Here is a 21,106-nt window from a genome sequence, read left to right as displayed (position 1 = left end):
ATATAAAAAAGGAAGAATGTAGTGATTGCATTTCCCTAGAGTAAAAGGGAAAAGTATAGTGCCCCTTATAATTTTTGTATTTGTTCTTTCTTTAATGAACCCCCTATTCATTGGCAATGCCAGGCAGATGTGAACCAACTGAAGTGAGTATACAGGCCTGAGTCTTCTCAGTGTCAGACTTCACTGCCTTATCATGAGAGACAGTGGTGGCTACATAGCTGTGCAGTCTTCCCACTCTTCATTGTAGTGACTCATCAAGCACTTCTGTCCTTTGCAAACATAAGCTAACTAGTAAGTTTGGAGTTACAGTGTTTTTCGTATGTTCATGTTTAGGGCTGTTTTAAAATCAGAAACAGGTAATTTGGCAGAATTGTGGTGGGAAGAGATTTATACATACTTTCAGAGTCTTGACTCAAGTTCCCACTCATTTCTTGAGTTTGGACCGTGAATTTTGCATCCAACTTCAAAAAGCGTGGGTGCTACRATCACACAGAATCACAGAGAAGGCCCGCCTGGATGCAATCCTAACATGCTCTAGGTGACCCTGCTGAGTAGGGAGGTTGGACTAGATGATCTCCAGAGGTCCCTTCCAACCTTACTGATTCTATGATTCTACGATTCTATAATATGATACAGGATATCCTGTGACATTTGGGAGGCAGGAGTTGTGTGTTCAAACCTCCTTGTGCTAAGGAGAGCCTGAATCTTGGTGTCCCCACTCCTGTAAGAGTGGTCTACTCACCAGGCCAAAACGGGAAGAGAAACCTGTGTGCCTTAAGTAAGGAGGAAGAGCTCTGAACACCTTTTTCAAAGGGAAGCCCAGCTTGCATCCAAGGGACAGATACCTAAGAACGCAGCCAGTAAATACCTTCTCATTGACAGTACCACCTGAGCAGCGTAGGTGTCCGCACTCTGAGTCTGTCTTAGGTGCCTACCTCTCACTCATTCCCTGYAGGAACCTTTAGCATGGTCTTACTATTTTCTTATCATGACATGTTGTTACCACCTGTATTCAGATCCCAAACACCACCTTAGCTAGATTTTAAGCATCACAGCCCCAGATCTGAGAGCAAATTTTGACTAGCAATAGCGGAATCATTGCAGTCACTACAGGCACACTGTATCGCAGTATGATGGCAGATGTGAAAACTGAGAGAGGAAGTAGCTCCCAGCTCCTAACTCTAAATTTAGGTGAAACAGCAGTAAAACATGTTCTCAGATACTGCCTATGCTTTACAGGTTCCTATATGTGCATTTTCACAAACAGCAGTCTGCACTACAAGCTGATATATAAGGCCAACAAAGCAATAGACGTCTCTTCACTACACATCATTTCACACTTAAATGACATTGATGTTATGTGTAACAGTCCTGAAATGCAGACAAATGGTCCTGTGCTATTCTGCTGTATTGACAGACAACTACCATCACTAACTGGTGACTGGAAAGTAAATGGACCTATCAACATAACAGGTAAGATAACAAAAGATTGTCTTTAGCTTGCCTAGTTTGTTTGTTCTTCAGAGGCCTCCTCTTATTTTGTAGCAGCTCACCCAAAAAGACCAAATCCTAGGATGAACATTGGGTATGTGCTCCAAAAGGCGAACAGAGTGGTTCATTTGTGTTGTCTTGGTCTCAGTGGGATTTTGGGCATTTCCATTCATTGTGCAARCACTGCTGCTCAAAACTGTGCCATCCTGGTTGGAAGCCACTGCCTCAACCAGCACCATACTGACTTTTTCCAAAAAGCTTATTTTCGCACTCTCTAGTTTTGAGAGCAAGGGCGATGAATCAGCCTCTAGGGATATTTCTAGAACCACCCTTGGTCTGTGAAAAGCCTCTAGGTGCCACATATCAAGATCTAGCAAACAAGGGGGCAGCTGTTACAACGTATCTGCAAAAAAAAAAAAAAAAAAAAAAAAAAGGGCAAAAATGACTCCATAACTTCCCTCTCCACATGTATTTGCAACCTCTCACATGCCTATTCAGTCAGACTTCCTGTAAGGCTTTTCTTATCATACAATCATAAAGAGTTAATACAGCTTCAAGAACAATGTGCTAGAGATGATTACAAGAGAGCATGAATAGAGACCATCAAAAAYGTCTATAAAACATGGTCATAAACAATCTACTTCTCTATCGGACTCTTAAATGTTTTATGGCTATAGATTAACTGTTTATTATTAACTGTCTGTTATAAATGAAACTTCAGTAGAAAGTGGGCAAAATGAGAGAAAACCTTCAAAGTTCATGCACACAATCATTTCTACAGAAGACAGATTAAGAGTGTGCAGAAACATCAACAGAGAGAAAGGATGAGATACTGACCTACTGTAATCAGCTGTTTCACTCTTCGAGTCACTGTGGCCAAGTTTTCATCCACTGACTTTGCTCATAAACAAAGCACATTCAGGTTTAGTAAGGGATAGCTTCAGCMCTTTTGTCTCCTACAGCTAAACCTGCACTTTTCAGGTTTAAAGTTGAATGCCTGTCAAGATCCTCACAATGTTTACTTCAAAATAAGATGACCTTAAAATCTGCAGTATTTTCTCTTACTTTACTTATCTTACTCATCCTAAATACGACAGGTAATAAAGTTAGGCCTGAACCTCAACTTCTTCATTTTGACAACATGAGGCATCCAAGCAATACTGTTGTTCTCAGTGAGATTGCTTTTGGCAGTAGGTGACCAGCACTGGGATGAGAGCTGGGCTTCTGGCCTTTGAAGACCACTGTGAGTGCTGCCAAACCAAAGGGTGAAAAGGAGGATAAAAATAAAAAAAAAAACTAAAGGGGGATTGGAATGGAAATGGATTTTAGYACTGATGAGTTAAAAGCACTACGCTGCCAAAGATTACATATAAACCCACAGTGTTTCCCTTATCTATTGTGATTGCTTGTGATTTTCAGAGCCCAGGTATTTTTGGACATCCATAACCCCTCAAGGAYTGTTTATTTCACTCTAGGAGTCTCCAGCTTCACTGGAAACTGCACTGAATACAAGCTCAAAGTCAATGCAYTGCTATGCCCACCTGAGAAGTCAGGTACAGTGACAACATACACCTGTGAGCTGCGTACTGGACATGGTGCAAGCATCAGTCAAAATATCCAAGTGACCTATTTCCGGACAGGTAAGAATCAGGTAGCACATAACASAGACCACAAGCTCTTTGACGCCCAGGTGGCATCTGCGGCACACATCATTTGCAGTTGACTGACTATAATGACTGACTGTCAATAACATGTGATTTCTCTTGTGTCATCTCAGCACATGTAACCATAACTTCAAGCATAAAAACATCTGTTTCTGCGGGACGCTCATTTCATCTAACATGCACAAGCAATGTGAGCAATTATGACAGCATCACTTGGGAAATCCAGGACAGAAATAACATGAAAATTATAGACTGTGCTACGTGCATCAATAACAGCAAATTCCCAGCCAAATCTGTGCTCAGTGTGAGGACTGCCACTGAGGATTGGAGCGGTGAGTGAATACAGTTTGTATCGCCTAYAATCAGTTCTCTGTACCAGATCATTTACAGCAATCCTTACTCTGCCAAAWTACTGTGATGCCTGGCCACAGGAAATAAAAAAAGAGTTAAAATCAAAGTGGCTGCAGGAAAGCAAGGCATGATGCTGCCCACAACATTGTCCTTGTTCAGTACTGGGACTCATGACCGGACTGGCCATCATCTTAGGACCATAACGGTTGAGAAGCCCTTATGTTGACTGAAACATAGTTTTKCTGTCATTGCTTTCAGGCACCTACATCTGCACGTTCTCCCAGAAGTATGTGAACAGTTCTGCCAATGTGACAATCACAGTTGTTCCCTTGCCTCTGAAGCAGAACATCCTGCTAGATCCCATCATGGCATTTATACAGAACAATGAGCTGCAAGCCCTTAAGTGCTGCATACATGCTAAAGCCGGAGAAAATTATGATGTTACATTTGTGGTTCAACAAAATGAATTTCAAGTTGGTAAGAAACAATACATTTGTTGAATTAACAGCTACATTGAGCATCACAATCCCTTTTTCATGATCTCCTCAGTGACTTAACAATTTTAACTCTTTTTCATATGATTTTGGGTTATACAGATTAAGTTCCTTCTCACCCTTACTCATRTCCAGTTTCTTCCTGTTTTACCCTTGTCTATTAGCCCATTCTCCTTACTRCTAGTCATTGGAAAGCATCAGATCTTTACTTTGGCCTATGCAGAATCAGTCAAAATGTGATTAACGTAATGTTTTACAGATACCCTTAACGTCTTTCTTTATTCTCACCAGTGACTTGTTATTACTTAGATACTTTTGAATATTTCATTTTAGTGTCTCAAGGATTTTTTTTTTCCTCGTTCAGTCCATGTAACCAATTCATACTTACTGCTACTATGACCACCTACAAGGACTGTCAAGTGTATAAAAACAAGGAAATCTTTTTTTTTTTTTTTTTTTTTTTTTTTTTTTTTTAGGGTGGCTGCAGGTGCATGCTTGGGGAGCATGGCTAACATGAATCAGAAGAATATTAAAGTCAACTGCTGTAGCAATAAATACAAAAATGAGTGAATTCAGTAGTTTGGTGTGCCTTGCCAGGCAGTGAGAATAAGCATCCTCATCACTGTTCAGATTAGAAATTAGTGAATTCTGTTTATTTGCTTTTCCACTCTGACATTTTCTGAATTCAATATTGAGGAAATGTTGCTTACAAAGATCTATTAATTCATAAAAAATGTAGAATAACATACTAAGAATGAAATTCAGAGAACTATACTATATTCATCAAGGATAAAGGTAACATAATGAACAGCACAAAAGCCTAGGCTTCTATATCTTAAATTTAGGGCAGTTCTGCAGCTTTCTTGGCATGTTTTATAAGCTACGGGTTGTCAAGCGGCTCACAAAATAGCTAGATTACAGAAGAGCACAGAAGAGCCACCTAAACTGACTCAGAAAACATGTAGGTGTGCAAAAACAACAGGCTGAACTATAAGGTGAGTGGAGACTAGATCTTTGGATTACTAAGAAAAAAATGCCAAGATCCCCTTGGAAGAGATTGCAGTCAGAGACGCATTCAGTCACACTGAAAAGCAGTGGGAATGCAGGGCAGATTCTGAGTTTGAAAGAATCATGTCTGAACAGAAAAACAAAAAAATTCTCAGTCTAAATCAAATGCAGAAGATTTACTTTTTAATAATTTTTAATTTTTTAAATCATTTTCATAAATCAGCAACAGACGGATCAGCATGCACAGACTCTTCACAAAGAAAGTTTTCATCTAGGACACACGGAAAAAAGTTTTACAGAAGCTTTCTGCTCTCTCCAAGCTAATTGACTCCAAATCTGTATTAACCTATCTCAATTTTTCCATGCAGGGAAAAAGAAAGAAGGAAATTTGTTGTGCTATTACACAATGTATAATTACACGGAACCAAAACCAGACAGCGATACATCGCCCCTCCAGGCGTATTGTAAGTTTGTTAATCACATGGGAGATGAAGTCAAGAGTGACAACATAATACTCAAGCCRGTATCTGGTAAGGAAATTCTACTGTTTAAAGCTGTTAAATAGGAAATCCCCTCTACTTTGTTACGTTAGAAGCTGCAAATTTATTACTAGTGACAGGTAACAGGAACAAGTTTGTGTTAGCCAAGAATTTTTTGTCTTTTCATGCAAAATTTTGAAATATAGATTAAAAAATGGATTTTGCTGAAATTAAAAAAGTTTTGTTTTCACTGTATTTGACAGTGGCCCAGTATGTTCCTGAGCTTTGATAGCTCAGACATCTTCTGTCCCTATATCCCTGTGATGTAGCCTGGCCCACTGGACTCTGTCTCCCACGTTGTAGTGTAGCCATAAATACCTCAGCTTGCACCAACAATTTAGCAAGGATAAATAACTGTGGTGCCTCAGTAAGGAGCTGTCTAACTCAGGAGATCAGTCTGCAGGAGAGCATATCTGCCTTAAACACAAGAGTGGCAACTTACCTAAGTGTTGCAGAAACTTGGGCAGGCCCAGTTTCCAGTCAGCTCTGAAGGAAATACTGCATAACTAGAATTCAACATTCCCAAATCCAATTTTAATGGTAAGTTTTGTTCTGACCAGAGTTTGGATATTTCAGCTTCTTATTCTGAATCGGAAAGGGAAGGGAAAAAAAAAAAAAAAAAAAAAAAAAGATATCCCTATGGTGCAGAAATTCTGTTTTTTTCCACAGTATAAACAGTGGAAACTCTGTTTCCACTATACCACAGACTCTAGTGTATGCGGCCAGATTTCACTCTCTTTGGCAATAAATACAGTGTGCCTTAGGATCAGGTTGCAAACACTTTATTTACTTTAGTCAGCAGCCACTTACTGGTAAGACTAATTTAATCAAATCTGATTAGATTCTTTGCAAGAGTCCCTGTTCATGTAAAAGGTGTTATGGCCTCACTATCAAGGTCTAAATGAATTTCCTGTTAGTTACACAGCAACACTGAGTCCCTTAGCAGAGTAAGATAACCCTCGGGCTAGACATGGCCATGTACATACAAAGAATTACAATTCACATTGTGGTCAGCATAATCCCACCTACACCCTAGATATCATCTAATTGACAAATTCTAAAAGTTTGAGTGTTGGCTTTTGGAGTTGGTTCAGTACTCAAAAACGAAGGGCTTGACTCAATTTTTTTTAATTTCATGATTCCAAAATAATTGGACTGGGAATTTAAAAGGAGTTTGTTTTTGTTTTCATCTTTTTTTTCATCAAGTTTTGCTTCTTGCTTTTGTTTCAGCTGCAAAAAATAYTGAGTTTCAAGCATTTCAAGCATACTTCTGGTGCCCAACAGAATCAGCAGGTGCTAAGATGCCTGTAAATGAGAAACATTTTACAGCATCCCAAAGAAAAGTTTCCTAAYCCTCAAGAAAGCTCATGCTCAGGCTTCGGGGGCAGATTTGAGTATATAAATATTTGTATTTTATTCTTATTACCAAGAGTTGCAAAGGCTTGGAAGTTGTCAAAAAATGCAGCTTCCAAGGCATATAGACACTCAAAAATCATAACCACCAAAGATGGTAAACTGAAATGCTTATCTCTTAAGGGTTAAAGACCTCTGAACTTTGGGAGCTCACAGGTTTGATGAGGGGTATCTCTCTGTTTCTCAGTTTTCCATCTCTCTTTCTTTTCAATACAGGTAGGAAAGTTCACTGCTCAGGCAGTTTGGGCATTGGAGAACAAGGGGCCAAAATAMTGAAGCCGTGCACTGAGTTAAACAATGAAGATGGTTTTAACCGAGGCAATGTAACTTATGTGTGTTCTAGCAGCTCCTGGATSGTTGCCAGAAATGACTGCCTTTCTGTACCAATAAACAATTTGCTTCTGAGTGCTGAGGTAACATTTACAAGATTTTCAGTGGTCTGGGGCTTCAGGGAGGGGGTAGCTTTAAAAGAGAGAACAAAAAAATGGATTTTTGGCTCAAGAATATCTAAAATATATGAAGTATTAAAAATAATATTTAATTACATCTATCTTTTAAAAGACATAAAGAACAATTGGCTATATCTATACAAGTCAGTAGAAGAGGCCAACTCCCTTTCTCTGGCCCAAGGTACACAGCACTGCATGGCTGACATCCATACACTTAAACGCCTTCTCCCCCAGACAAGGTGACCTTATTTATAGTGTCTCCTGGGAAAAGTCTCTAGCCTCTGGTATACCCTGAACCATGCTCAGGCACTGCCTTTGTGAACACTAGTTGGCACAAGCCCCAGCCATGCCACCRAGTACACTAACAATGAAGCAGTACGGACAACCATGGGCCATGGCCCAAGCCTACGCACAAGCCCTGTTTAGCATGTCCCCTCAGTCCTATCATACAGCACAGTTCACTCCCACAAATCATTCAGAGGTGTCCTTTTCTCTGTGAGGTTAGATGAGAGAAACTATCTTTCTTTCATTAAATACTCACTGGCTGTTTATTTTAGTAAATTAGATGTAAGAATGGCCCAAGCAGAGGTGCAGCTACTCAATCATTTATTCTCTTAACATTTTCCTTAGGATGATACTCCCTGGTATGGTTTGGGCCTAGGCCAATTATTTTCTCCCAAATAATACCCAGAAACAGCCTAGGAGTTAGCACAGGCAAGAGACCATTCTCAACAGGCAGTCTGGATACCCCATTCTGGAGGGACAGAGGGCTCAATATTATTAGTATGGCTAGAATGGGCCTGGTTCTGTTTATTTTACTAGTGTAAGTATAGCCATTACGAAGGAGGCTCAAACTCCAGGCAGATTGCATATATGTAATGCGGTGTTATTTTCCATTCCAGTCTTTGGTCAACAACCCCAGAGCAAGAGCAGAGCTACCTAAATATCTTGAGGTGCTTCAGAGAAAGACAGCAGAGGAGCAAAGCACACTAAATTATCCTGCAAACCTAGGTGCAATTGTTACCATCCTGGATTTGGTCTCCTCTATCCCAGTAGATGCAAAGACTGCCAGTATTACAGTAAGGTTTTATTTTACATCTTACTAATGCTTACCAAGGCCTTTGGCCACTGTGCTGCAGAGGAAGAATTTCTCGAGAAATTTAGCAGTTAGTTAAAGTCATGAGCAGGTGGGAGTTAAGGGAATGAGATGAAATGACAGAAAAATACAGAAGAGCTAATGAAAAAAACAAGATGATGAAGTCCAAGAGCCTATGCATGAAAGAGGACAAAAGGATTTAAGCACCAGGAAGAGAAAACTACTACATGCTTAGCAAATAGAAATGTTCTAGGGATCCATAAATGTCTCTGGCACTAAACATCTGAGGAAAGGACAAAGAATAATGGACTAGGAGCAGGAATACAAAAAAAAGAATGGGTTAAAATAAAGAGGGTTAATATCAGGGGCCATGATCAAGTGAGGAAAATCAACAGAATGTTACAACAAATGAATGGCAGAACATACCTCAGAAATGCTTGAAAGCCTTAACTGTGAGGTAGACAAGAACAGCCCTGCTTTTCTGAGCAGGAAAGTGCCAGAAGACTTGATGTTTTGTAGCTGCAGAACCTTGAATGAGAGACAGAGGAATCAAGGATAGCATAAAGACTGAGGTCTCAGACAAAAGGCTGGAAAAAAGAAAGTAGTAAATAATATGACATGAAAGGCCAAGCAGCTCAACTTTTCAAAACCTTGAATTGAAAACAGGGCATGCAGAGGGGTAATGACTGAAGGTTTCATACAGCTTGGGAAAAAGAGGAACTGCTGGGCTTTTCTAAAAGCCAATTCTAGTACACACAGAAAATATCTCCAGAAATAACAATGTTTTGTATGGGATTTCAATCACACCATTACTCTGTTGTCATTACAGAATTTCCTCTCTACAGTGGACATGATTGTTAATGATTCCAAAATAGAAACCTGGGAAGCACTGGACAAGCAGCAGCCACATAAAAGTTCTTTGTTACTACTTTCAGTAGAAAGATTTTCAGAGCATCTCCAACCAGTCAATAATACCATTCCTCCTGTCAACACAGATACCATTCAGCTAGATGGTATAGTAGTGACAGAAAATAGCAAGGCAGACTATAGTAAGAAGTTCATCAGTAAAGAAAACCTCACAGTTAATGTGCTCATAAATGAAGRTGAAATTCAGACTCTGCCACAAAACTCAACTATTGTCAGTGTGGCCTACTCAACTCTTGGACGTATTTTGCCTCAGAGTAAACCCATGCTCGTGAATGGCTTACTGCTAACAACAACTGTGAGCAGAAACAGAAGCCAGAACATCTCCATTAATATGACTTTTGCAAAGAAAAATGCTTCCCTAAAGGAGCCACAGTGTGTCTTTTGGAACTTTGGTCCCAATAGCAGCGGARATTGGAATAGTAGTGGTTGCACACCCACAGAAGTAGGAGGTGATGTCATTTGCTCCTGCAGTCACTTAACATCATTTTCAATTCTGATGTCACCTGATGAATCCCGTCAGGGAAGCACTGAAGACTATATTACCTACGTCGGCCTGGCCATTTCCATCTTGAGTTTGGTGGTCTGCATTATAATTGAATCCTTAGTCTGGAAATACGTGACGAACAACACAACCTCCTATATGCGCCATGTCTGTATACTCAACATAGCTATGTCACTCCTGCTTGCTGACATTTGGTTCCTTGTCACTGCCTCCATTCATAACAAAAAGCATATCTGTACAGTGGTCACCTTCTTCATCCATTTATTCTACCTCAGTGTCTTTTTTTGGATGCTCAGYCTGGGCCTCATTCTTTTCTACCGACTGGTCTTCATCTTACACAACACAAGCAAGACCACTCAGAAAGTCCTSGCATTCTGTCTGGGATATGGGTGTCCCTTTGTCATTGCAGTCATCACCATCGCTGTCACTCTGCCAAGGGACGTTTACACCAGAAAGAAAGTCTGCTGGCTCAACTGGGAGGACAGCAATGCTCTCTTGGCCTTTGTCGTACCTGTCCTGATCATTGTGGCCATTAATTTGTTCATCACTGCAGTTGTCATAATAAAAATACTGAGGCCAACCATTGGCGACAGAACAAACAAGCAGGAGAAGAACTCTTTGATTCAAATTGGCAAAAGCGTGGCCATCCTGACACCACTGTTAGGCCTCACCTGGGGATTTGGCCTTGCCACTATTATAAAAAGCAGCTCCCGGGCATTCCACATCCTCTTTGCTCTGCTCAACTCTTTGCAGGTGAGTTATACATATGCATGGTTTTGTTTTCTCTATGATCATTTAGCATGTAGTAACATTACTGCAGTGCTGTATTTGGGGAGAATAAACACAGTTTGGGAAAGTTTAGCTTTATCTKACACATCCTTATTCCCCAAGGGCTCTTTGGGAAACCCATTCTAGCAGCACCATGTATTCTCAGCTGCCTTAACAGATAAGCCTTACAGATAAAGCTAACATAAAGATAACTTCTGGTTTTGCCAGTTGCTTTGGGGAGAACTTGCATCCTGAAGATTAAATAACCCTACTATATGCAGGTGGACAAGCTTCAGCATGTCTGCTCTCATTCACAGTGCATCTGAAAGTATCATAGGATGTTCTTGTGGGTTAAAGTAATGAGGGAGTAGAAACAGCAGGGAAGTCACCAAAACCAGCAGAGAAATACTAAGAAGAAAGAGGACAACTGACCAAAATTCAGATGATTGTTTTCAATCAGTAAGATTTTTATAACAATATATTTAACCTGCCACCAGTATCCAGCTATGAATGGATTTCTTATGGACACAATGGTTRTGTTTACTCTGTCTCTTAAGAATGGCTTCAAAATTGCACATTCCAGACCAAACTTACCTGCCTTTTATATCRTGAACCTTTTGGCTTACCTTGGTAGCACAGGTAGGGCATGTCTTCCATACATGAAAGTCTATCCTACCACGTATGCTTAATGCTAGCAAACTACCTGTGCCACTTCTGAAGACCAGATATACCTATGGCTTAGGCAGGCTAGGCCTGGAGACCTCTTCCRCATCAATGGTCTGTTAAGTGAGATGCAGTAAGAAAACTGACCAAAGACATCAGAGTTTAAATAATCAATATGGACAATATTTGAGATAACTATGAGGTACTGCACTTAAAAGACTGATGTCATCAAGGACTCAATGTAATTATCTGTCCCCTAGGGATTATTCATTTTGGTGTTTGGGACTCTCTGGGACAAGAAGGTAAGAATTCAAACTATTATTTATATTGCATGAAAGATACTGTTGGAATTTGAACATAATTGCTGTGTTTAATGATTGACTTTTTTTTAACAAATAGATACAAGAAGCCTTGCTGAAGACAAATTCACTGTCCAGATGGAGTTCACAGCAAACAAAGGTTAAATCCTTTCCCTAAGAATGTATTTCTGAGTTTCTGTTTAATAGTCTAACACACTCCTAGTGTCTTTTTAGTCAAATGCACTTTATATTACTAATTATTTATTAGAACTGGTCAGTGAAAGACTGGTCAGAAAAACTAACCTAACTATAAAAATATCCCCTCCCCCTTTTCAAAGTTTTTTCACTTACAGTTCAAAAATGACAGGAGGTTGGTAAATATTTGGTTATAAACAATATATAAAAAAACCCTAAAATATGTATGAAAAAAATATAACTGAAAGTTTTCTTAAATTAGAAAAATCAGAAAATTTCAGTGGCACCACTAATATTTGCAACCACACCAGAAATGTAAAGGAAACTTCTTGGTAAGATGCCCTTCACCTATGGGCAAGAAAGGATGGAGACTCTAATCCTTGGGACTTCTGAGACAGGTTAGCCCACAGTTCATGCTGAGAACAGATGATGGGAGGAAGTAAGAATCTCTTGTCAAAACTGTGTCCATCTGCAGCAAAGAATCAGACTTCACTGAGCCAAAAAGAGCRCACAAACACACATGGTTTTGTAAGCAAGTCACCTGGATACACTCCTAGAGATTTGGGTTCAAAGCCCAGCAAACCCCTGCACTTAGAACAGTTAGGGGTTCAAAAAAAGAAACAGTTTAGAGAAAAGAGCCTGGATCCTTAAGAGAGCTCCTGTAAGGCTTCTCTCAAATGGTTGGTTGTTATTGCCTTCCTGCTTCTGGTAGAGACATGTTCACCTCTACTTCTGCTGTCACTGCCACCTCTTGCTGCAGGAGGGGTCACATTCCCAGACAAAGAATATATAAATGTTTCAGCTAAGAGGAATAAAAAACACTATCTCAAGAAGGCTACAAGACRATGGATATCTATGGGTATTCTGCACTGCACTATATTTAACTTCATGTTTCACCACACAGCTGCAGAGTAAAAATATGGATGCCCTACACCATTAGCTCCTGAAAGAGCAATCATTAACYTTTGTTATTCAAGATTCAAGACAAAAAAGCCTTCAGCAAGGCTTTTGACACTGTCTCCCATAACATCCTCCTAGATAAGCTCAGGGTGTGGGTTAGTCGAGTGGACAGTGGGGTGGATTGAGAACTGGCTGAAAGGCAGAGCTCAGAGGGTCATCATCAGTGGCGTGGAGTCCAGTTGGAGGCCTGCGGCTAGTGACGTCCCCCAGGGCTCAGTACTGGGTCCCATCCTGTTCAACTTCWTCATCAATGGCCTGGATGAGGGGACAGAGTGCCTCCTCAGCAAGTCTGCTGATCATAYCAAGCTGGGAGGAGTAGCTGATACAGCTGAGGGCTGTGCTGCCATTCAGAGAGACCTGGACAGGMTGGAGGGTTGGGTGGAGAGGAACCTCCTGAGGTTCAACAAGGGCAAGTGCAGAGTCCTGCACCTAGGGAAAAATAACCTTAGGCATCAGTACAAGCTGGGGGCTGACCTTCTGGAGAGCAGCTCTGCAGAGAAGGACCTGGGAGTGCTGGTGGATGCCAAGTTGACCACGAACCAGCAATGTGCYCTTRTGGCCAGGAAGGCCRATGTTCTCCTGGGCTGCATTAGGAAGAGTGTTGCCAGCAGGTYRAKGGAGRTGATCCTGSCCCTCTMCTCAGCCCTGGGCAGGCCTCATCTTGAGTMCTGTGTCCAGTTCTGGGCTCMCCAGSACAAGAGASACATGGAGCTACTGGAGAGAGTCCAGTGTAGGGCTACAAARATGATCAGAGGGCTGSAGCACCTGCCCTRYGAGGAACGGCTGCGAGAGCTGGGCCTCTTCAGCCTGGSGAAGAGAAGATTGAGGGGAGATATTATCAATGTGCATAAGTACCTGAAGGGAGGGTGTCAAGGGGACAGGGACAAACTCTTTTCAGTTGTCCCGTGTGACAGGACAAGAGGCAATGGGCAGAAATTGAAGCACAGGAAGTTCTGCCTGCACGTGAGGGGGAATTTCTTCCCTGTGAGAGTGACAGAGCACTGGCACAGGTTGCCCAGAGAGGTTGTGGAGTCTYCTTCTGTGGAGATCTTCAAGGCCTGCCTGGATGCAACCCTGTCTAACATGCTGTAGGTGACCCTGCTGAGYRGGGAAGTTGGACTAGATGATCTCCAGMGGWCCCTTCCAACCGTACTGATTCTATGATTCTATGATATTAGAGCAGAGATCACAATGATCTCCTCCAACCTCACCACCTATAAATCTATGAGCCATCTCTTCCTCATCCCTTTGCAGTAAACYTTTGAGTACTATAGCCCCCTCATAAATTGACAGGGCTTTCACCAGGGAAATTATTCCATTGCCTTCTTCACTTCACCCTTGGGGAGCTCTCCTTGACAGCAAATCTCCTTTTGCCTCTTTTTAGTTTCATCTTACTACATCTGGGTTCACTGCCTTTGCTGCCTGCCATASTGTTCTCTTCCCTTGAAATCCTAGTTTCAGCTTACACCTTCGCACTGGTAACTYCTCACCAAAAAAGCCACTCCAGGGTGGGTCAGGGAGGAAGGCATCAGAATTTAACCACTGGGGCTTGGTTTGGAAAGAGAAAATGGTGGGAAATGTTTGCAACACTATTATACAATGAGAGTTTAGACTGGTCTCTGAACTGGCTTTATTCAGAAGAGCCTCTAGATGCATTGCTAAAGAACTGGAAAGAAGACTTGAAAGAATGACATCATTAGGGTAACTGGGTATGTAGCCCCTAAGGAAYGCAGGAAACCATGGCTGGACTCTGAATTGAGGGGAGAAGCATTGGCTCCAGTCACCTCAGCTCCCACAGAATCACAGAATCTCTGAGGTTGGCACCTCTGGAGATCATCTAGGCCAACCCCACRCTTAGGATCAGTCAACTAGAGCAGGCTGCTCAGAGCCACGTCCAGTCAGACTTTGAATATCTCCAAGGATGGAGACTCCACAACCTCTCTGGGTACTTTCTTCCAGTGTTTGAACACCGTCACAGGAAAAAAAACTTTTCTCTTTCATTGAAGCAGCATTGCCTGTATTTCAGTTTGTGTCCACTGCTTCTTGTCCTTTCACCGGGTACCATAGGCAAGAGACTGGCTCCACCTTCTTTAATTCCCCAACAGGTATTTACACACATTGATAAAATCCCCCCGAGCCTTCTCTTCTCCAGTCTGAATAAGCYCAGCTCTGTCAGCTTCTCCTCCTACGACAGGTGCTCCAAGCTCTCCAAACATCACTGTGGCCCTTTGCTGCACTCAATCCACTATGTCCATGTCTCTCTGGTCCTGGAGATCCTGGAACAGGGCATGCTGCTCCAGATGCATCTGGAACCAGGAAACCTTCTCAGCACTAACTGATATCAAATGAGAACTTGTGTCCTAAAGATTCCAGAAAGGACACAGGGCTGGGATTCAAGGAAGGCTTGTTTCTGTGTGGAAGAGAGAGACAGTGAAAATCCAAGAGCTGGATAGAAGGAAGTGACCTTGACTGGGGCAAGTCATGCAATGAGCCGCAGGGTGGTGAGAGTGTTTAGCTTGAATTTAGATGCATTCCAACATCTAAATGATGTTGGAACATAGGCCTGAGTAGTACTTCAGGTGTGGTCCTACCAATGCTGAATGAAGAGGAACAGTCACCTCCCTCAACCTGCTGGCAACACTTGTCCCAGTGGAGGGTTTCTGACAAGCTGTTTTCCAGTTAGTCAGACCCTAGCCTGTACTGGTGCATGGGGTTACTTCTCCCCAGGGGCAGGACTTGGCATTTTCCTTTGCTGAACTTCAGGACATTCCTGTCAGCCCACTTCTCCAGTCCGTCAAGGTCCCTTTGAATGGCAGTACAACCATCTGRTGTATTTACCACTTCTCCTAGTTTGGTATTATTTGCACACTGATGAGGCTGCACTTTGTCCCATTGTCTAAATCATTAATGAAGATGTTAAACAGTRTTGGACCCCGTACGRATCCCACCATATGTCCCCTCAATGATGTACTGAAGGTCCAGGAGAAGGCAGCCTCTGATCAGCAAGGCAGAGCAACGGTGTAATTTTTAGATGCCTCAGTCCTTTGCCACATCAAGACTCTGTGTCAGGATGAGACAGGGATGGTGAAAATTTCGTCTGGGATCCCCAGAGTCATTTACTCCCCCCCCTTTTTTAACTAGCATTCCAAGTATTCTGGCCATTTCTGCAGGAGTTTAAGTGCTGRAAACTTGGGGCTGGGAATATTCCCTAGTGCATTTTAAAGTGCCATTCCTTCTCTGTGGTTTTAAAATTGCAGCTGCTGAATGTGGTGTTATTTCGACTGTGGGAATACTTCCTTTTCCTCAGTAAGCTGGATTAAGTCATTCCCAAACAAGAATAAATGGTACAACTATCAAAGCATATCAGTTTCTTCATTCCCACCTGCATTGATACATCCTGCAGAATGAAGTAGAGAGTATAAGTTGTTAAGTCATAGGCCTCAATTCAGAATTTGTTTTCRGCAAATTCTTCCAGGCTTCCACTTTCAACTCTAACACAGCTGAAACTGCCCCAGGCAGTCTGCCTCCTTTCCTTGCCTGTTCTGCTGATAAGGAATAAACAAMGAATGATCAAAATCTTTGATCAAACTTTTAAAACATGATTATTTCAGATGTAATTTATTTACATTCTTCTATCCCCTTATGAACTAGGTGACGAYGCACAGAACTAATTTTCTGCATCACTTAATGAATAGCAAAGACCTGAATAGAGATTTGTTTTCCATACTTTTTTTTTTTAAAAACATATCTCTTGCAGGAACACCATTAGATTTTTAAACCTGATGGAATCATTTCAGAACCAAAAAAACCCTTTCTTCTTCAGTAGCAAAAGCTCACTTTTTTCCTTCTCATCTGGACTGTACAAAGTTGTGTTCCATTGCCCTCTAGTGGATCAAGTTAAATTTACCTCTGATTATCAGCCTTTTGACACTCTATGACCACTCTCAAAAGCATAAAAATCACAGKTTTTTCTGGCTACCGTAACAGATATTCTCTCTCAGATGAGGAACCAGCACTCTGTGCTGTCTGGCATGACCAACTCTGAAGCCTAAGCCGTGCTCCCTGGCCAACAGTTAGATACAGCTTGTTTGTTTTTGTGTCCCGTACTTTATCTCCTTCATTACCATGATGAACGTGCATATATATGATGCTCCTTTTTCAGCTTGTACTGCTGATCAGTATTTTATTGTAACTGTTTTTTTTCCCCTAAATGTGACTACAAATAAAATTCTAGGCTTTTGAAAAAAAGCAATTTCTCTCTTACAGTCAACCTCCCTGATCCTCGTCACTCCAATGTTCGCTATGAGTTATCCGTTTTCAAGAACTTTTAACAACTTATGTGGGAAAACAGGTATGTGATGACAGATTTTCTCCTACTGAAGTTCAAAAGGGGGTTTGCCTGAGTTCTAATTCCCAGGGTCTGACAATCCCAGTATCTACTAATCTATCCATCCATCCACAGATGGCAGTTTCATGTTCTAGTATGAAGGAACTGTAATAACTCAGATSATCTGAGTTATTACAGAATCTGCAGCATAATTGCATAACACTAGAAGGAGAATTGGATGGTAACATGCCTCTTCAATGCTAAAACCCACTGACTAAGCTTTGAGGTTTGTTTTTAGTTCAGTGCTCTCATGACACAGTGCTCCTCAGTTTTGTGTTCCTGTATTCTCTACCACCTTGGAGCTTAAAGCTGTAGCTATTCAAAGGTTCTTTGGTAGATATTTTATGGAGGTCACCATTTCAGAAATGACTTTRTTTTACCAGAAGTAGTTATGAAAATATGAATAACTTAATTCCTAAGTATGTGATCTTTGTGTTCAACCGCTGCTCAAAGTAGATGAGTTTGGTCAAAATGTGGGATATAAAGGAGGTTAATATAAAGGTAAGYAACTGCTTTTTAAGATTCTGGTTATAAGTTAGACATTGGAACAAGAATTTAGTCTCTGACTCTGCTACTGAAAGTTTACATGAGCGTAACAGCCAGGTACAAAAAGCCTCCCATCACAGGAATAAGACTTGCCTACAACAAGGAGAATTACTCAGCTGCTCCATTTGTGTGAGTAGATTACAACTCTATGACATGCATGATCCTCAGTTCAAACTGACAGATCTAGGCTGTGCTACCAAACATGTTGACTTTTTTATTCTCTGTCATTGCTCTAACACAGAAATGGAAGSTAGTGTCAGGGCTGCAGGGCAAGTCAAGGCCTTTGGGGTCATCAGGTGGAGTATAACTGTCCTTGTCATTGTGAACATGTCTCACACTGTTTGTCCTCATGTCTAATTGCTTTGCTTTGCTTTGCAGGAAAATACAGAGTATCTTCTTCAGAGCCATCCAGCTCTTCCTCTGAAAACACCTCCAAGTTGTATTCTTTGCTGAACTGAGGCACTGCAAATGCTAAACAATGTATCTGTAAAAGGACCCACATCCTGAGATGAAAAAAAAAAAAAAAAAAAAAAAAGGCATCTGTGAATCATCAAGAAGTGAACCGCTTCATATTTACTAAACTGTGCCTTGGTGCATACTGCTGGAATAATCCTTTCTGGTTAAAATGTGAGGCAGGCAAGTTTTGTGAGGTGGAATTTTATATTCTTCCAATGCCAGAAGAGATTACAAGATATTTCAAACTTGGAAGGATTTGAAGGCCTTCAAGTGCCAGTAAAGACATCAAGACTGAAGAACTTTCAGCCTCTAAGAGGGTGCTTAGCACTGTGCAGTACTAAGCTATAAAACACAGTGCTGTCACAGCTRTTGTCCAGCGATTTTATTATTTCCCATTGCCAACTCTCTGAACGATGTCAAAAGCCTGTGTAGATACACAAATACCTCATGGCTTCTCATCCACCCTCCTGTTAAGAGTTTGAAACAGCTACAGGGTATAGTGCTCTGCATTTTTTATTTAAGACTTTGTGGAACCAAAGATTCACAGCTGAGAAGGTCCATTTCATATCTTCACTTTTGAGTCAGATAAAAATGAAGACCATGATGATTCCTGCATGGTTATCTTTCAGATGGGATGCACCAAAAGCTTCATGTGGCACATTTTTAAGAAAAGGAAGCAAGTTTTATATTCCTAACTACAATTCTCTCTCCCTTGATATGTAATGTGATAAGAGAAAGATGGTTGCTGCCCTTAACCTCAGAGGGGACTGCATTTATTTAGTGCTACGTACACAAGGATTCTCTTGTATAAAGCCGGTATGTTTAGATCTTCTGTTGCTCACCAGAAGAGACACACTCTTGGAGGGCTCAGAGAGTCAATTCTGCAGAAATCATGTGGCAGGCAGGATGAAAGGTTCTATATAAATTATTGCTCTAATGCTACATTTGTGGAATTAGTTATTTAAAAGCCTCTATGCCCTTAAAGGCAGGGGTCAGATGTCTTAAGCTGAGGATTATGAAAGTGCCTGTAAAGTATTTTTAGTACAGTTAAGAAATCTTAATGTTAATTATGATAGAAGAAACTTCACAAATCATAAGGATTTAGATTTGGGACCAACAAATTTCTTAATAATGCTGTCAGGTGGTGTAGCCCCATTTGGTTCCTAGGAAAACCAGGGCTATGTTCAGCAGTGGCGAACTTGTTCCTTGGACTTTGGAAAGGGCCAGAATGGGAAACTGTTGTTTCCAGTTACGGGGTTGTGTGGCWGTTTCAGATCTGCAGGTGTTGATGGTGATGATGACTGAAAACAATAAACAGGCATCAACCAAGTGTATCATTTATAGATAAATCCATTTTTGTTTGAAATTGTGTTTGTAATACTATAGCACAGTTACAGATCAAGAGTTACTTGAAAATCTAGAATCTCTGAACTGTATGGATAGTGGAAACTTGAAAATTGGACCTTCACCTTTCCAGAAATGCCACTTATTATTCCAAGTAAGATTTGAATTTGGACAGCCATTTAGTCTAACCCACTCCAGAAGCAGCTTGTGCAATAATGATCTGCCGCAGAAGGAATCGCCTTTCTGTGGGATAAACTGCTTATGAACCATGAAGTGTGGCCCTATAGACAGCACAGTTCCACAACAACTTTTATTTCTGCAGTTGTTTCATTTCTGAGGTTTCATCACATCTCCAAGGTCAGGTAAATCTGAGTCCAGAGTGTATGTGAATGAGAAATCAGTGTGCGATGCTGAGCTACCTAGCACTGAAGAGCTACCTTGGGAAGATGTTAAAAAACAAGTTCCTTGTCAGCATTACAAATACTGTGAGAGTTTGTGAAAGAGAATTGGCTAAGAAATTAACTGTACCWGCCTTAAGAGTAGTGGCCAGGTTTTCACTGATCTTGACATAAAGAGAAAAGGAGAGAGGAGAGCTGGAAAGGAGTGCTTAATGAAGGAAGAATGGCAAACACATGGCAGCAACTACTCTACACTCCTCCAGTGCACTCTCAGTGGTAAGAACCTGGATGTGCCTCAGCACAGGCAAAGTGGGCAGTGGTATTGCTGCCACTTTGGTCCCCTCAGGATTCTGCTGGTTTGGACAGCTGGCTACTTTGATCCTATCCTGAGTCAGCCTGACTTCCCTGTAACTGGATCAAAGTCCTCCAGTCGTCCCACTTCCTCAAGTAAAGGCTGCTGCAGGGCTTGTTTCAGGATTGCTATGTTTCGCCATCACCTGCATACCTCACCCTGCTAAGCTGGAAGAGTAAGTATACCTATTAGGTGTAAGTGCAGCRTTAGAAAAAATGAAATGAGAAAGTCTTTGTCTTACTAAAGAGCTGAGGAGGCCTAATCAGGCTCAAAATACTTTCTTSCTAAGGAATATCCCTGGTAGCTGGAAAGGTAGAATGCAGAGGAGCACAACATGTAAAATAAATATTCCGAGTGGAATGAAGCAGTGAGAGCTCTCTTTTGACCTACAAGCCTACATCTCGGGAACAAGTGGGATAGCCCCCTTATCCACCTTCCTTCCGTGGCTGTGGGTGGGGAACAATCACTACCTTGTCACCTTCGTGTGATTTATTCAAATTCAGGAGAAATAGCGAAGGATGGAATYGTGACATGCAGGCCTCTGAGGGACAGATCTGCCTTCTCCCACMCTTACTAGCTGTTCCTAGACTGTGTCAATTGCTGGCTATTCGGGCTCTTTATGCTTCGAGCACAGATTTCACCCTTTGCTCCTAAAAGGCTTTGGGAATTTTCAAAACGAACAGTGCAAAAAGGCCACAGCCATTTTATACACAGTGAAAAATGTATGCACCCCARAAAAGGAACTTACAGGTGTGCAGTTTTGGATGCCTTTTCTTTGAACCGTAAAGACAGTTAATGCTCTGA

At 41.4% G+C, this 21,106-nt stretch overlaps 1 protein-coding gene across 7 annotated transcripts in view; it reads left to right on the top strand.

Annotated features, from left to right (window-relative positions):
• Positions 1-21,106, top strand: part of ADGRF5 (adhesion G protein-coupled receptor F5) — a 50,538-nt gene extending 29,432 nt beyond the window's left edge. For 6 of the 7 annotated variants that reach the window (XM_085320317.1, XM_085320315.1, XM_085320318.1 and 3 more), the window contains 12 exons: positions 1,240-1,473; positions 2,967-3,131; positions 3,269-3,487; positions 3,765-3,983; positions 5,377-5,538; positions 7,177-7,373; positions 8,312-8,488; positions 9,335-10,687; positions 11,626-11,667; positions 11,765-11,824; positions 17,086-17,170; positions 18,131-21,106. In XM_085320317.1, the coding sequence (XP_085176443.1) occupies positions 1,240-1,473; positions 2,967-3,131; positions 3,269-3,487; positions 3,765-3,983; positions 5,377-5,538; positions 7,177-7,373; positions 8,312-8,488; positions 9,335-10,687; positions 11,626-11,667; positions 11,765-11,824; positions 17,086-17,170; positions 18,131-18,210 (2,993 nt within the window). In that variant the 3' untranslated portion in view covers positions 18,211-21,106. The remainder of the gene's footprint in view (positions 1-1,239; positions 1,474-2,966; positions 3,132-3,268; positions 3,488-3,764; positions 3,984-5,376; positions 5,539-7,176; positions 7,374-8,311; positions 8,489-9,334; positions 10,688-11,625; positions 11,668-11,764; positions 11,825-17,085; positions 17,171-18,130) is intronic. The other variant, XM_085320319.1, reaches the window with a different exon arrangement.

This window comes from Rhea americana, unplaced genomic scaffold (assembly GCF_003343005.1).
Source record: "Rhea americana isolate MKP2758 unplaced genomic scaffold, rheAme1 scaffold_63, whole genome shotgun sequence".
NCBI classification, from domain to species: domain Eukaryota; kingdom Metazoa; phylum Chordata; class Aves; order Rheiformes; family Rheidae; genus Rhea; species Rhea americana.
Note: the sequence above shows the minus strand (reverse complement) of the source record. Positions and strands in the feature narration are given on the sequence as shown.